Source organism: Anolis carolinensis, chromosome 2 (assembly GCF_035594765.1).
Source record: "Anolis carolinensis isolate JA03-04 chromosome 2, rAnoCar3.1.pri, whole genome shotgun sequence".
NCBI classification, from domain to species: Eukaryota; Metazoa; Chordata; class Lepidosauria; order Squamata; family Dactyloidae; genus Anolis; species Anolis carolinensis.
This window is the reverse complement of record NC_085842.1, coordinates 320,252,150-320,270,161: the sequence shown is the minus strand read 5'-3', so window position 1 is coordinate 320,270,161 and position 18,012 is coordinate 320,252,150. Positions and strand designations below refer to the sequence as shown.

At 41.3% G+C, this 18,012-nt stretch overlaps 1 protein-coding gene across 3 annotated transcripts in view; it reads left to right on the top strand.

The window, feature by feature from the left end:
• Window positions 1–18,012, top strand: part of nol6 (nucleolar protein 6) — an 83,036-nt gene that overhangs the window by 48,517 nt on the left and 16,507 nt on the right. For all 3 annotated transcript variants that reach the window (XM_062972615.1, XM_008119164.3, XM_062972616.1), the window contains exons 22-23: window positions 12,520–12,644; window positions 12,996–13,085. In XM_062972615.1, the coding sequence (XP_062828685.1) occupies window positions 12,520–12,644; window positions 12,996–13,085 (215 nt within the window). The remainder of the gene's footprint in view (window positions 1–12,519; window positions 12,645–12,995; window positions 13,086–18,012) is intronic.

The window sequence follows — 18,012 nt, the reverse complement described above, 5'->3', positions numbered from 1 at the left end:
CTCTTTGCCTGTTTCCAAAAAATCATAAGTATATTTCGTGAAATATACTTTCAGAACCCACAAGGCAATGCCTCTCATCCCTACAAAAACACTTGACTTGCTCCTGCATTCACTGGGCTTGCTCAGATTCCAGAAATTCCTTTTTTGCCTCTTATTAGATTAGGCACCTTTCCCATTTAATATAAAATAAATGCACTGTGATGTAAATCAATCTGTTCGTCGCAGCTATGATGTCCCACTGAATCAAGTACTGAGCTCTAAGTCAACTTGCATGCAAAATCCATTGATAGTTGGGACTAGATTTAATCCTCAAGCCTTTCTTTCTACAGAGTGGCTTGCAAATCAACATCCCTTACTGACACTGTCACTGAAATAAAGGAGCTCCTTTACTTATTTTCATAAACTTGTTCTACTGGCTTTGCTCCAACGTCTGCTCTAATTTGGCCCGTTTTCTTCATACCAATAAATACCAACCATGCAGAAGATGGAAGTATACTCCATAAAGATTCAAAATTGCTGGGAGAAGCCCAGTGGTTATATCTCTGATAGGTCACCTTATGATGCGTTGTATCCCTCGTGCCAAAAATTTGCTCCTGAAACAAATATTGAATTATTATAATATTATTATTGTATTTCTTTATACCCTGCTTTATCTCTCCTGGAGGAGACTCAAAGCAGCTTAACTTATTTATTTATTTATTTACTTTGTTTATATCCCGTCTTTCTCAACCCCGTAGGGGACTCAGGGCTGTTTAGAAAACAGCACAATTTGATGCCACATTTACATAAGATAAAACAAAATATATACATTAAAATCAATAATTAAAACACATAATCCTAAAAATACTTATTAAAAACCACATAGTCCAAGTTCATATTCCAGGAGCCGTTCCATAAATTGCAATATTTCATAGTCACTTGTTTTGTAGATCACATGATTGTGTTGCAGATTACTATGCATAAAAGCCGCAGCGTACAATTTAAAATATACAAATAAGCAAATGCTAAAACAGGATTAAATATATACAGTTTTAAAAAAATCCCATTGAAATATACTCACATGTCAGGCTCACTTCAAAGGACCAGTCTGAACGCAGATCAAAGATAGCTGCTCTCAAATCCAATCTTTATTGAAGAATACATGACTTTGGAAAAGTCGAGAATGACCTAATGTTTACATACATCCATGTAATGTTTATCACCTCTGATGCAACGTAACACCACACGCAAATATCATCATCAAACCCCACCCTCTGGATCACATTACTACTATTCCCACACACTATACCAATTATAATTGTTTATACTTTCAACCCTGAGTTCCCAGGCTCATACTATCTTCTCCCGCCAGGTGCTTTCAGGGTTATTTATGTTATGACGCCAGGTCCAGGGCTCGGAAATTCAGCCCTGGGATCTGGCTCCATGACATGGCGCCCTCGTTTTCTTCATCCTCCTCTTCGGTTCTTCCTTCATCACAATCCTGAAATAAATCAAACAATAACTCTATGTGTCCATTTTGTCCAAAGTCCCCATATACTTTTTCAGTAAGTTGCGATGGAATACTGGGTGTATTTTCCCTAAACTCTTTGGCAATGCCAACTGGAAAGTTACTTCATTGATAACACCCTGTATTCTGAATGGTCCAATATATTTGGGGCCCAATTTTCTCGAAGGTAGCCCCAATTTGATGTTTTGGGTACTTAACCACACTAGATCTCCTTTCCCTAATTTGTCGCCTTCCACTCTTTTCCTGTCTGCGAACGTTTTATACTTTTTATGTGCCTCCTTTAAGGATGCAGTCACTTGACTCCAGCATTCTAGCATTTGAGCTTTCCATTTCCCTGCCCCTGTTTCTTCATCCTCTGTCCATCTTGGCAACTGGGGCAAAGGCTGTATTTCATACCCGTAAACTACTTCAAAGGGAGTTTTATTTGTTGCTGAATGTATAGTCGAATTAAAAGCTAGTTCCGCAAAAGCCAGCCACCTAGACCAGTCATTTTGTCTCATGTTAGAGTACATTCGAAGGAACTGCCCCAGTGTCTGTTGAGTACGTTCTACTGCCCCGTTTGTCATGGGGTGAAAAGCAGAACTTAGACTCCTTTCTGCTCCTAGCATTTCCAAGAATTTTTCCCAAAATTTTGCTGTGAATTGAACTCCTCTGTCACTGACCACTCTACTGGGACATCCATGAAGTTTGTAAATATGGTTTATGTATAATTCAGCTAGTTTCTCTGCCGATGGTAATTTCGTCAGTGCTATAAAGTGGGCCTGTTTAGAAAACAGGTCTAATACTGTCCAAATATAACGATGTCCTTTGCTAACCGGCAGTTCCCCCACAAAATCCATAGCTACACATTCCCAAGGTCTGGTAGGTTCCGCTACTGTTTGTAATAATCCCATTGGCTTCCCTCCTCTCGATTTATTTCTGGCACAATCGTCACATTGAACAACATGATTCTTTATGTCCTTCCTCATTCCTGGCCACCAACAATGTTTTGCTATTGCCTTTGTTGTTTTTGTAATTCCTGTATGACCAGCGCTCTGGTTATTGTGAAAACGATGCAAAATCTTAATCCTTAATATTGCTGGGATATACAGTTTCTTGTTCACAAACCAAAATCCCCCCTTCTGCTCCCCCTTTTCTGCGTTGGATGCGATCCACTGATCTCCTTCATAAGACTGTTTCAGTTCTTTTCCCCAACTATTTTCCCCGTCGATTTCAACAATAGCAGTGTTCTCTTTTTGGGTTTGCGCTCTTGTCCTGACAACTAAGCCCCATTGTTTATCAGAGAATATTGTTCCCTCTTTGGCTGTGGTTACGCCTTCGTGTTGAGGCATGCGTGAAAGAGCATCTGCCAAGACATTCTGCTTCCCTTGGAAAAATTTTAATTGGAAATCGAATCTGCTGAAGTATTGTGCCCATCTAATTTGTTTGGGGGACAATTTCCGAGGCGATTTTAAATACTGGAGGTTCTTATGGTCAGACCAAATTTCAAATGGGATTCCGCTTCCTTCGAGGAAGTGTCGCCAGCATTCTAAGGCTTTTAATATGGCTAATGCCTCCTTTTCCCATATGGGCCAACATTTTTCAGTTTCACTGAACTTCCGGGACAAATATCCACAAGGTTTTAAGTTCCCATTTTGATCCTTTTGCAATAGTACTGCCCCGTATGCACAGTCTGAAGCATCGCAATGAATTATGAAAGGGCTCCTTATATCGGGGTGTTTTAGGATGGGTTCTTTTGTGAAGCATCCTTTTAGGGTTTCAAATGCCTTTTGGCATTCTGGCGTCCAACTCAGTTTGGCGCCAGGAGCTTTCACTTTTGCTGTCTCCCCTTTCCCTTTTGTTTTTAAAAGTTCAGTAAGGGGTGCGGTTATTTGCGCGAAGCCTTTTATGAAGGATCTATAAAAATTTGCAAACCCCAGAAATGATTGCAATTGCCTCCTAGTTTGAGGTACTCCCCATTCTTTTACGTCTGATACTTTAGACGGATCCATAGCTATTAAGCTATTATTAAGCTTTATAATTGGAAGGAAGGATTGCATGCATCTTGTTTTCAAAGCTGTAGAAATGGTTACTAAAAGTTTCCCAGGCTACTAACTGACTTGAAGACCATGCATTTGATTTCCTAGGAAAGGCATCCATTTTTGCAACCACCACAGCAGGTCTGGTGGTGGGTTTTGGCCACTAATGTTGGAACTCAGCAAGAGGCTGGGGTTTTGTGAGAGAACGAGGGGGATGATGGGTTTCCAACTGAGGAGTCTGTGTGTGATCAGGATGAATTGCAGGCCTTAGATCAGAGAGAAGCATAGGCAATTGAGACAGAGGATGTTTTGGATTCCAATCTTCGTTCCTTAGCAGTAGTGGAATCCACCTTGAGCTGATGGGGAGCTTTCCTGAGATGTCAGATTAGGTCTCCGCATGGAGGGAGTGAAGGATAGATTAAGTAGGCTTCAGAAAGACTCTGTGAAAAGTCCTTGAAATCCAGGTGTGTGAGGCATGATCTCATGGCTTCTTGGTTGGGCTTGGACTTAAATTAAGTGATGTTTACTGTGTGTCTCTCAGAGCGGACAATGTTGCCAAAAGCTTCAGGTGCCTGTCTCAGCTCTCAAATTCATGATGCAAGTTTACTGTGTTTGTCTATGTTCCTGGAAGATTTTTATCTTGGGAAAAGTTCTGCTTTCATGCTTAGGGATTTATGCCTGTGATCTTAACTTCCTTGATTTCATGTGTAGCGGAAGCCAGACTTCCCCTTTTCTCAGCTTGTCGTGTGTCTTGTGCGGACGCAGTGGAAGTAGGAGACAGACAACTGGAGGTTTTTTCTTTTTCTTCCAAAGAAAGCAGTTTACTAGAGTTCCTGCAGCTGCAGAGGTTCATCCCACGCACAACTAGATGCTGAAAAGGGAGAACCCCGCAGACAGGGTCGAGTGTCTATTTATACAATTCAGTGGGTTCAGTTTACGACCGCCCACATATCAAACCATTGGTGCATATTTGTGGTGCAGTATTACATTTCATTACTTTCGTTTCTCTCAAAACACATGATTTCAGGGAAACCATGTGATAACCCATCGGCTGTGTTCCTGGCCTGCTCGTACCTCCTTATATGGCCATTTCCTCCTACCCCTTCATTCCTGCCTTATTCCCCCATTTTTTTTTTTTTTTTTGCGAAGCGTGTATACAAAAGCTGAAGCAAACTAAATGAGCAGACTTATGGGTCCCTCCAAACCCTTCTAGCTTGCAGCCAAGCTATCTTTTCAGTGGAAAATGAGCGCAGAATAGCATTTGTACATAGTTTCATCACCAGAGGTAAACAACACATGAGGATTAAAAATATTAATCAGGTTTTAGAAAGGACATAGTCCACAGTAGAATTCTGATCTAGCCCAGTCATTTGGCTTCTTCCGATGATGGATTTGTTGCTATGGCCAGAGGTGGCCATTCACATACATGTCCAACTTTCAGGTCTTTTCAGTCTTTGGCATAAAGTCAAACTGGGGGTGTGTTTCCTCTTCCTTGATCAAAGGAATAATGTTCAGTTAATTTGAAGAAAGTCTCTTTGTCCAATCAAGTCTCTAGTCTCTAAGAATTGTCTCTGTGTAAAGAAAAGTCTGTAAAGAAAATCTCCATCTCTCACAGGGCTTTAGCTGTCATACCCAGTATGTGTGGCGTGGGGTAGACTTAAACTCCTACGGGTTTTGGATTCCAAAACAGGCCTTCCAGTAATAATGCCTTATGGATCTCCATTTTGGAAAACAGGCCTCTCAGTAACAATGCCTTATGGATCTCCAATTTAGGAACAGGAGTCCAAAAAGCTGAAAAAGAAAGCAGGAAGACAGTGAGAGAGAATGGGGGAGGGGGAACGGATTACCCATCTGTCGATCATCCTGTTCGGCATCACTTTTGTCTCAGCCAATCTTGTTGAAATCCCTTGTCTCTCCACGGGTGGGGCAGGTAGGCCACTATTCAGCTCCCAAACGACCCCTCCATGGCCTCTTGAGAAATGATTCCTCCATGGGCCTTCTTTCGCGATCTGCAGTAATCCTTTTCACTCTGGTCCTGCTGCAATGGTTAACTTATTTTATTCTTTGTCACATTGTCTCCGTGCTATATCCTCCTTTTGGCTTAAAAAGCAAGGTTGTTAGATGGCATATGAAAAAGTCCCTCATTGTCTCTCAAATCCGTCAAAAATCCGAATTATTTGCAATGTCCCATTACAAAAGGTCCTATCCAGGAGAGTTGGGTCAAAATAGAAAATTGTATGTTGTTGAGTTGGTCAGCCCTTACAGCCTCCAGCCTGATGCCACACTCCATCACAGCCTTAACACTCAGCAACACCTATAGGCCCTCCCAGGCCTCTCAATAAACATGTCTCATAGACTTCTGGGTTTATCCCATACAGGAGTTCAGGACCTGTAGCAAAAAACAATGAGAGGGAAAAGAAGGGGAGGGAAATACTCATCCTTCCAGGCTGTATGGCTCTTGAAGCACTCTCTCTAGTCGTTTCGCTCACATCCACGGCAGGCCTCCTCAGAGGTTGTGCCTTTGACAACACACTCATCTGTCTTGAAATCCAACAAAATCTTTCTTCTCCGCATCTTTTTCTTTTCCTTTCCGCAAACGATTTAACAATCGTGTATCCACTTGCTGCAATGCAATCTTCCACTCCAGTCCTGCTGCAGTGTTAAACTTACTCAATTCCCCTTTTACACCGACTCGTTGAACAGCTCAAAATTTGTTAGTAACACACGTTGAAAAGCCTCCTGCCGCTTCTCAAATCTGGCAAAATCCAGGCTGGGGGCGATGGAAAAAATGCCCCTATTTGCATGATCTAATGTCCCGTTTACAAAAGTCCTAGTCCTTCCTTTCCGTAACCTTTAGAAAGAGTTGGGCCAAAATCACAAAGTCCAGAATCCAAATCTCACAAAATTATTATGAAGCAACATGAGACGTAGCCAATTATATCATGTCTTTGGTTCTCAAAAGGATAACTTTTTATCACTTGGGCACTAGCTCCCTTTTTGAATAAAATGTCAATCAAAAATTTAAAAATCAATGTCAGTTCTTAATCCTTCTGTGTCAGGAATATGGGGTCAATTTTTTTTTTCAAAAATAATTTATTTTTATTTTTTTTCTTAATAAACATAATCTTTATTCTCTGTAGTTATACACATTTTAAGATGCTTTTAAAAATTCAAACTTTAAACACCTTTATTATGTAGGAGAACGCAGTAAGAAAATAAAGTCCATCAAAAATGTAAACCCTCCAGCATTCTCCTTTCCAAAACATTCATTCACATTCCTTCTCCTTCTTCTTGACTCACCAAGATCACCTGTATTCCAAAGTGCTGCAAAAAAAAGAACCTCCAACATTTCCCTATAACCTGTAAGGGGTTTTAAGTCTGTAGAACAGGAAAAGGGGGAGTAGCCCACAGAGGCTTGAGTTTTCAAAAGTGCACTTGTTCAGGCTCATTTTTTTTTTCCTTGAGATTCAATTTCTGGGCAGATGTCCAGCTCTTATCTGTTGTATCACCATGTTCTCTAAAAACACTGAAGCATTGTTCTTTCAAAACAAGGAATTTTTTTTTTCAAGCCTAAGACCATTTTTTTCCCCAAAAAAAAATATCTACAGCTTCCGAATTGCTTCTGAACAAATCTACTAACATTGTTTATAACTCTTTATGCATTTTGAATTCAACACATACATCTCATTCACACAAGGTCCACAGGAATTCTGATTAGTGGTTAGTTGTTTAGATAAAATCACACACTCTCTCTCAGCTCATGAAACATTCTCACCCAGTTGTCCCAAAATAAGTCCAAAGCAAGGATTTAAGATCCAGGTGAAAGACAGAACCCCAAAATATTATATATATATATATATATACACACATTTACATCATCATTTTCTTTCTTTTTTTTCATATTAGATTCACATTACATTTTTAAAACTTCACTAGTTCACAGCGGCTTTCATTGACCTTGGCTGTCCACTGGAATTCCATTATCTTTCTCTGGGCATTTCGCCTGAGTTTAACCAGAATGACAGGGCGTTTTTACCTTGGACTGTCTGCCAAGATTTTCCCACTATCTTTTTGGCATGAGGCCCAGGTGCAAAGGAAAACTTTTTAAGAAAACAGCTTTTGTTCCTCAGAAATAACAAGGAAAACTCCTTTGAAAGACACCACTTTAACAGCCTCCCTCCCTTTTTCTCGCCTCTCTGCAGCTTGTCAGCAAAAGCAAACTAACACAGACCCTCTTCGAATCAGATTTTTTCAACCGTAATAAAACATTTCTAGATATTTGTGCTCAACATTTTTTGTGTAAATCTATAGACTCATTTTTCATTTTCACTTCAATATTACCACGAAACATGCAGAACTTGAAACTCATTATTCCCCACACATGACAAAGAAATCAAACAGTTTTTTTTTTTTCCTTTCCCCGGGAGTTGCGACTCCTCATGAGCCCTGCACGACTTGGTCTTGGGGCACCCTCACAAGTCTTGTTCTCTGGGGAATTCCTTCTACGGCTCTACTTGCAACTGAGCCGAAATTGTCTAACATACACTGTAATGGGGTGGTGGATTTGAACCCACTGCCTCTCATCCTGCCTAATAGAGGGGACTGCCTTGGACTGGGCACCTGGACACTCAACGGTGTGTGTCAGGAATCACAAGACAGAACCCCTTTTTATACCTCCCTGGGAACCTTTGTGTCCCTCCCGGCGCTGTTCCCTTAGTGTCTCATTTAACCACTATACTTGCCAGATTGCTGTAGACGTCGGACCAACCTTCGCCCCTGGACTTTTCCCTGGATCCTTTTCCCTGCCTGGTTTCTTTGGAACCTCGCTGTCGTTGCGGCTCCCACCGTCGGCCGGCGTTGGCATCAGAGGCAAGTACCGCAGCCGGTCTTACAATATTCAGGGGCCCCTTCTCGTCTCACGGTAGTTGCCTCTGGCCCCCACCGCCGAGTTGGGACCGTCCCGCCAACGGGATCCGTCTCCGATCTCCTGGCCCGTCTTATTGTGGAATCACGTCGGGGTCACCAGAAAATGTAGCGGAAGCCAGACTTCCCCTTTTCTCAGCTTGTCGTGTGTCTTGTGCGGACGCAGTGGAAGTAGGAGACAGACAACTGGAGGTTTTTTCTTTTTCTTCCAAAGAAAGCAGTTTACTAGAGTTCCTGCAGCTGCAGAGGTTCATCCCACGCACAACTAGATGCTGAAAAGGGAGAACCCCGCAGACAGGGTCGAGTGTCTATTTATACAATTCAGTGGGTTCAGTTTACGACCGCCCACATATCAAACCATTGGTGCATATTTGTGGTGCAGTATTACATTTCATTACTTTCGTTTCTCTCAAAACACATGATTTCAGGGAAACCATGTGATAACCCATCGGCTGTGTTCCTGGCCTGCTCGTACCTCCTTATATGGCCATTTCCTCCTACCCCTTCATTCCTGCCTTACATGTACCTTGGCATTTTTGGACTATTGTTCTTTTGTATATGGACTACTTCTCTTTTATAGCTCCTTTTCTATTGCTCTTTTGGAAAATGCCCTTTTCCCCTTTTGTACATGTTTTTCTTAATAAACTGCTGCATTTAGTACTACTGGACTCTTGTGTGGTACAGGGTGAAAAGGCTAGGGTGCCACCATGACAAATTATATCCCTTTTCTTTTTAGTGAAAAGTTTTCATCCTCTTCACTCTTGTCTAGTTAGAAATTTATTTTATATGTTGAACCGTTTATAGCATCCGACCTGCTTGCTCCTGGAGTTTGGGAAAGTTAGTGCTTCAAAGCACAGGATACCGAAAGTTCAAAGGCTCATAATATGCTGATCATAGTTTGCAGTTAATGCAGATGGGTCTTTGAGCTAGGTAGAAAATGGATCTGAGGAAGCCTGAGCTTTGATCTATGGTGCGCCATAAAGTTCTTTTTATGTCTTTATCTAAAATTAAAGAAGGAAACTTAAATATTTAACCATCCTTCCTCCCCTTAAGCTTTGCTCCTCATTCTCACTGCATCACAGAACGCAATACCTCTCACGTGGGATAGATTTGTGAAGCCATTTAGAGATTTTTTGGCTGAGGCACATCATATGAGCATGAAAATATCCACAAACGTACGCCTCGGTATCATAAATTTGTTCCCACGAGACTGGAAAAATATAGCACACCATCAGATAATGTCTTGCCTTACTGCATGGCTTTAGTCTGTTTGCCATAGACTCCTGGTGCGTAGATGTTTGACAAAATTGGTCTCATGGAAAAACTAATAAGATAAGATTCTCGAAAAAGGCATGGCTTAACTTGATGCTGTTCCAGCAAAGTGGAAATGGGTGTTGGTTTACGTGATTATAGACTCTTCTACATTGTAATATTTGGGGACGGGAATTGCCTAGAGTACAGTACTCAGTTGTCCAAAATATGGTTTGTTATAAATGGTTTGGTTACATTATCTAACAAAATTTGATTTTTTTTGTTCCTGGTTTGAAAGTGTTATTTCCTGTTTAATAACGTGGTCCTTACTTTGAAAGTAGTCGTTCTACTCCAGAAGCATCGTTTTGTGGCTGCCACAAACTAGGTTGCATTGGTTGAGACTCGATGAGATCTTCATTGAAAAGCTAGAGCAAAATGTGCTGTAGGATCTCTCACAAAAGCAAAGTTTTTGCAGTTTAATAAACTTTCCCCATGCTTTTATGATAGAACCAATTAGGAAATGATATTTATAACCCAGGAACAAAAATCATGTTACAGAGTGTTATCAGACTTAAGGACTATTTAAGCAATTTAATAATCTTAAGTGATCACTTTCTTGATCTGTCACCTTTGTTGACTTTTGGAGGCGAAAATGCTATCCTAAAATAAACAAACAAACAAATCTGTGGGGTTGGCTCATTTACTCACTACGTATGAGTGCATTCTGGAGCATTTTGCTTAGAGTGTTTCCCTTTTCTGGTCATTTCCAAAGGCATATTCACATTATAGATAGATAGATAGATAGATAGATAGATAGATAGATAGATAGATAGATAGATAGATAGATGAATGGATGAATAGATAGATAGATAGATAGATAGATGCTAAAGGCACCAGATCCTGTCTGATCTTGGAAGCTAAATGGAATTAGTTGTAGTTAGTATGGACACCATCAATGAATTGTCATTGTAGACTATATTTTGGATGAAGAAACTTACCAAACGATTTCACAATATTCCTTGCCTAAGAAAATCTTATTAAATTCATGGAGTCCCTAAATGGACAGGTAACTTAAAGACACATTCATGCAGAGAAGCATCATCTAAACACTCTTCAGGCACCAGATCCCACCTGATCTTGGAGGACTGGGGATAATGGGAATTGCAACCCAGCAGCCCTTGTGGCTCTGAGGTTGGGGAAAAATTAAAGGACATTTTAACATCAGACATCCTATCTACAAGCTTTGTATCTAAATCCAACCCACTCTCCTGACTAAACAGAACAAACCCCAGCCTTCCAGATGTTACTGTATCACAACTTCCATCCGGTCTAGTCATGATAAGAAATATAGGAATTGTGGTCCAGTATTTGGAAGACCTCATAAAATGGGTGGGCCGGATTTGTTCTGTGGGCCTTGAGCTTGCCACATGTAGGCTTTATTTCAAAGGAAGAATGGTCAAAACCACTTCTGAGTCTCCCTTCCCTAAGAAAACACTCTGAAATTCTCAAATTGTCATAAGTCAACAAGTAATTGAGGGCATAATTCGCTGCTGGATGAACAGAGTAATCTGGAAGCGTCCTTAATCCCAAGTCTCTGCAAGACTTCATTTGGTCAGCAGAATAAGTTTGGCCTCTAAACCAGACACTCTGGCTGGATCACCCCAAGGCCAGTTCTCCAGATCCCCACAGATGGGTAATGGGACCCCAAGGCTGGGCTGCCCAGTTCCTTCTGACCACCCTTCTGGTTGTGAGCTATTTTATCTTTGCATTCCCTTATTTACCATAGGGGCAGTTGGACAATAAGAATTCATGCAACTTATTTTTTGTATTATCAGAAGAAGATTCCCTTGTCCCTGCTGTAGGCATTGATTAGAGGATCAGAATGTGGCCAGGCTGCATTTTTCAGATGTGAGCGCCCTGAGATGAATGAGAGCAAAGGTTATCTGGTTCGGCTCATAACTCAAAGAAACAATTGTCCACCACGCAGATGGACTACCGAGCCTGACCCCGAAAGGCCATAAGCTTGAAAGCAGGTGTTTCCTGGGAAGCTGTCTGCAGGCACAATATCTCCAGGTGATGCAAGGCAGAAGCAAGGTTCTTGTCACCCAAACATTAATTCTGCAAGTCATAAATAGGAAGGTCTATGAAAGGCTTGCAGAGCACTGACCATTTGGATTGCAGTTCTTTTCTTCAGAAATGCAAAATCCTCTAACATCTTGCCATTTCAGTGCAGCTGTGACAATATTGTGGCCCAATATTGGGGAAAAACCTTGGTCTGTCATATCTGATACAAGTTGAGTATCCCATATCCGAAACTCTTGGGACCACGACTGTTGTGGATTTTGAATTTTTTGTTTGTTTTCTGGAATATTTGCATATAACTATTGAGATGTCTTGGAGGTGGAGCTCAAGCTTAAATAATTTATGTTTCATATACACCTTATACACTTAGACTGAGGGTAATTGTATACACAATATTTTCATCATTTTGTGCGTGAAATGAAGTTTGTGTATATTGAACCATCAGAAAGCAAAGGTGTCCCTCACCCAGACGGACAACTTTAGATTTTGGAGCATTTCAGTTTTGGAATCTGTAATTTGAGAACCTCTAACCTAACCTCTATGACACCTGGTGTGTGAATTTCGTGGTTGCAAAACATTTCACGAGGAGAAGATCGTCTAGTGAGTGTTCTTAGTAGTAGACTATCAGTGAGGGTTTCTTTGAACATGATATAGAAATCTGGGATGCATAGTTGGAGGGCACTTTCTCAGAAGTTCTCAATATTTTGTTTCTGTGTTTGTTTTTGTTTGTGTATCCAGACACTGACTATGTGGAGATCCAAAACCATTTTGTGGCCACCCGGCTCCAGCTCCCAGTCATGTTCATTGCCACCCCCAGAGACCAGCGTAACTCAGTGTGGACCAAAGAGAAACCTTCGGCTCAGGTGTGTGGAACATCATCTGTGTTGCCTTGGTTGGCCCTATTAAGTCATTCCTTATCACTTCTAATCTCTTCTCCCCCCTGAAATGCCCTGGCCTTTAATAATGGATAATGTCTTATTAAAATGGAACAGGTCTAGGTATACAGTTGTGTGGTTGCTGTCCTTATGTATGTGCTGTTAGATATCCACTCACGATGGATGTAGATTTGATATCCAAGGTCTGAATTCCAGCTCAGAAGGCATCTTTTGAGGTTTCATTGCAGACTCATTCTTAGGAGATAGCTCTATATGTGGAGCTTGGTTGACAGCCCTGCCCTAAAACCTTTCTTCTCCTCCTCTTCTTTTTTCTTTCAGATTCTACAGCGTCTCCTTGTATTGGCTTTGGAGTCTCTTCGGGTTTTGGAGGAGCAGCTGATGGACCCCTTGGGAAGCCAAGACATCAAGGTAGGCTCCTTACAGTAGAGCCCAAACTCTAGTCTGGAGTAGATTGAATGTTGCAGCATTTCTGGTCTTCCCTCAAATTTTTCGGGCTGTATGGCTATGTTTCAACAGCATTCCCTCCTGATGTTTTACCTGCATCTGTGGCTAATGGCATCTTCAGAGGTTCTGTTGGCAGTCAAGCAAGTGGAGTCTATATACCAGTGGAATAGAATCACAGAATCATAGAATAGTAGAGTTGGAAGAGACCTCATGGGCCATCCAGTCCAACCCCCTGCCAAGAAGCAGGAAATCGCATTGAATAATGTCCATGGTGGAATAAAAGAACTCTTATTTGTCTAAAGGCAGTGTAAATGTTGCAATTAGCAAGCTTGAATAGCATGAGTAGCTTTGCAGCTGCAAAGTCAATAAGTGATGGTATCTGCATAGAGGTAGCTTGGCCTCTGTTGCCTCGAGGCATCCTCTGTTTGGGAGGTGTTAACTGGCAATTTGATAGTTTGCTGTCTGGAGTTCTGCTGTTTCTGAGTAATGTTCTTTATTTATTGTCTTGATTCTGGTGTGTTTTTTTTTTAATATTGGTAACCAGATTTTGTTCATTTTCATGGTTTCCTCTTCTCTGTTGAAATTGTCCACGTACTTCTTGTGGATTTCAGTGGTTTCTCTGTATAGTCTGACACGATGGTTGTCAGAGTGGTCCAGCATTTCTGTCTTCTCAAATAATATTCTGTGTCCAGGTTGGTTCATCAAGTGCTTTGCTATAGCTGACTTCTCTGATTGGATTAGTCTGCAGTGCCTTTTGTGTTCTTTGATTCATGCCTGGGCAATGCTGCTGCGTTTGGTGGTTCATATGTCAGAGTATTTGCAGCACAGCAGTAGTTGGATGGAAGCAGTGGAATGCAGAACAAAGAGACACTCAGAGACGTTGGTAAAACTATTTACAAAGTTTTACTGTATGCAGCAATAATCAACACAAACAGACTTGCAGACGACAGACGAACACAGGACTGTTCTGTTCTCCAACAGAACTTGACTCGAACTCTAGGCAGACAGAATTCAACTGAACTGAACTGAACTGATGCAATCGTTATGCACAAACACTTGTGTCTGGATACTCCCTAGTTCCAGCCACACATCAAGGTCATCATAGCTTCTTGGCAATTAACTCTTTCCACACTATGGTACATTCAGGATGATGCAATCAGTTGCAATACAAGCATGGCACAAATTGCATTTAAACACTTATCAATACACAAATTCCACATTAACAGACTTGTCCACCTCCCAAACAGAGGATGCTTCCAGGCAACAAAGACCAGGCTACATCTATGCAGTACCCTCACTGATTGACTTTGCAACTTCATGGCTACTCACGCTATTCAAGCCTGCTAATTGCAACATTTGCACTTGCTTTAAACATACAAGGGCTCTTTCTCCCACCCTGGACATCATTACACCAGATATATATACACTCCACCTTCTTCACTGCCAACAGAACCTCTGAAGATGTCAGCTACAGATGCAGACAAAGTGAGAGAATGTTCCTGGAACATGGCCATACAGCCTGAAAAACACACAGTAACCCAGTGATTCTGGCCATGAAAGCCTTCGATAACTCATTTTGCCTTGTTTGAGTCTTGAGTTGTGAGTCTGAGAAGGTTGTGTTGTTATCAATCCCAATCTTCTTCGCAGGGGAGGAGGGAATGCCTGAACTCAATGCCTTGTGACTCAGTGTTTGTGGAGATGCGCAGATGGCACTTGATCTTATGTCATGCTGAGTAGCCTCTGACATCTACTCGGAGGAGAATCTGCTTAGCAGGCGGTGAGGAGGCCGCTGGCTTTCCCACCTTGTGCTGAGTAACCAGAATTGGTTCCCCTTTTGGGGTCGGGATCTAGGCCTCCGTCCTTCCTCAACTAAATGATGCCGATGAGAAATGAGTTCAAACAAGGACAGCTATGTGGTTGCAACTTGTCTTGCAGCATCCCATGACAAAGAAAGGGTTCATCTCTCCATAAACCAGAGTGGTTTATGGAGGGGAGGGCATTGGGATTATTATTTTTTTGATACTGAGATTGTAAGGAAGAGGGAGGCACAGAGATTGACAAAATACTCCCAATAAGGAAAAATATGAAACATGACTTGAACTCGACTCTTGATTTGGAAAAAGAGGTGTTAATGTACAGCCATCCCGCCACATTCTCTGTGGTTAGGAACTTAGGACCCCCACAATTGATATAAAATACTGTTTTTTTCACCTGAGAAATCTCCTCTCTAAGAATACTTACCGCTGTCATTTTAATGTTGACTTTAACCTGGGTTGTGGCTAAGACGTTATTGGTTTGTATCGCTTGTTTTAACTTCAATTTATTGTCGTGCTTTCACCAGTTATGTTTATTTGAATTTGATTTGTATTCTGTTAATTATTGTAAGTTGTTATTTTATGTTATTTGGTTTTTGGTTATTGGCTCATTGATGTGGGCAAACTTTTGTGTATTTTATATGTTCCTGACTGTTGTATTGGATCACACGTCGGGCACTTCCCAAGTGTCTAGGACTATGTGATGTATCAACAAATAATACGTGCAGATCTGAGTAGGGTGGCCTTTTGCAGCTGACAGGTGGTAATTTTGTCAGTGCCGATTATTTTTAAGTGCTGGCCAAGGTCTTTAGGCACTGCACCCAGTTTGTCAATCAAACTGGGATCATCATTATTATCATCATCATCATCATCATCATCATCATCTCTGGGTTCTCCAGCACAACTTTGTGATCATCTGATAATAATAATAATAATAATAATAATAATAATCATCATCATCATCATCATCATCATTTTATTTCTTACCCGCCTCTCCTCATGGCTCAAGGCGGGTCACAGCACAATTAAAAACACACAGACACTGCAGAATTCTATCTATAAACACACATACTTATCCAATATTCGCTTATCCAATGTTCTGCTGGCCCATTGATGTTGGATAAGTGAGACTCTACTGTATTAAAATTGAGTTCATATTTGTGTAGGAGGACCTACAAAGGAAAACCTAAAGATTTCTAGAGAGAACATATTTATCAAATCTTCAAATAATCAAATCCGCAAAAGTGAAATCCACAAATATGGAAGGCCAACTGTATTGTTTCCCTCATGTTGCATTTAATTGTATTGTGCCTTGGAATCTTTGTTGGGATGGAAATGGGATATGTGTCCCCTGGTTCTATCCGGCTTGTCGCTCCAAACAAAGTTAGGGAATATTACTTTTTTGGACTACTATTTCCTGTATCCCCAACTTACCAGGACCATGGTTGTAATACTGCTCCATCTTCAAGAGGTAGTGAAAGAACCAGCTGGCCATGACCAAAGGCTAGTTGTCCTTTCCTGGAGAGGGGCAGAAATTTACCAGCAACAGCAACATTGCTACTTATCAGGCCAAGGTGTTAAGGGCAAACAAAACCATGACCCAGTCGGTCAATCTTTCTTAAGGGAAGCCTTTGTTTCAGCCGTCCATTGCATTCCAGCCTTGATGTAGAGCCAAGCAAACAGTGGCCGCCTTGCACAACAGTCCTCCTGAGGCCCACCAGTGTCCTTCCAGTAGACTTCCATTGCAGTAAGATGAAGCTAGGCTTCATTGTGAGAGTCCCAGGCAAAGAAGACTTTAAACAATATTATTTATTGTGAAAGATTTGGAAGCAAGGAAGGATTATGCAGGTAGAGCAAAGAAGCCTATATTGCTGCAAGGGTCAGGGCTAACCTCATGATAGTGTTACCTTATATTATTAAGGCCACCCTGGATTAGATAGAGAAAGACAGGGACAAAGCAAGCTGTGGGAGTTTGACTTGACCAGGACTGTCAAACTCATGTACGTCAAGGACCACATCAACATTAAGGTTGCCTTCAAAGACCCATTGAATCCATGGACAGAATGTGTGGATACAGAGAGCTAACTATACATTTTAAACATAGTAGTCTGTACTCTATAGTTTTAACTCAGATGTTATAATCACTTTTGGTTATCCACCATGCAGATTGGGATGATGGGAATTGCAGCCCAACAGCATGTGGGGCTCTGAGGTTGGGGAAAGGTTAAAGGACATTTTATTGTCAACCATCATATCTGAAAGCCTTGCATCTGAATTCAAACTATCCTGTTGAACAGAACAAGCTGCCAGAGATTGCTGTATTCCAACTCCCATCAGCTCAAGTTATCATGTCTAATGATGGCAGGAGTCATAGTCCAACATCTGGAGGAGGGCCACATAAAATAGCATGGAGGGCAGATTCAACTTGCAGGCCTTGGGTTTGATACATGTGATCTAGACGAAGTACTTTTTTTTTTGCAGATTTGATTATTTGTAATTTAGAATAATACAGTCTCTCTTTAAATCTTCCAGCTCTACAATGTGGTCAGCTTCTGCCAGAAGTTGATCATAGAATTGTGCTGGAGAACCTAGAGATTCATAGAGGGACCATACGAATTCATTCTTAGAACATTTTTTCTAGGAATTGTTAGGTCCTTTCCTCTGGAAAGTTGACAATAGCACTGTACTGGAGAACATAGAGATTCTTTGTGGTGTTCTTTTAGATTAGAAGAAAAGTTTCTCCACAATTTTCCCATTTTCCCATGGGCCCTGCGCTTTTAACTCCAATGAATATGGAGGGCTGATTGTATTGACAACTCTAACTAGCTCTCCAGGGTTTCAGGTGGGATTATTTTCTCGACTACCTTGAGATCCCTATGATTCTCACCCAAAGACTAATTGAGCTGCTGAGCTTCTAATTGCAGATGAAGGGTGAGAGGTAATATCTTGTGAGTCAGATCCTTGGTCCATCTAGTTCAGTAGAAGGTGTAGCTCTGTCTAGGGCCTCCATCTCTGATTCTTTCCTGTCGGTGCCTAGAGATTGCTGGCATGTCCTTCTGGTGATCATCTCTCATGCA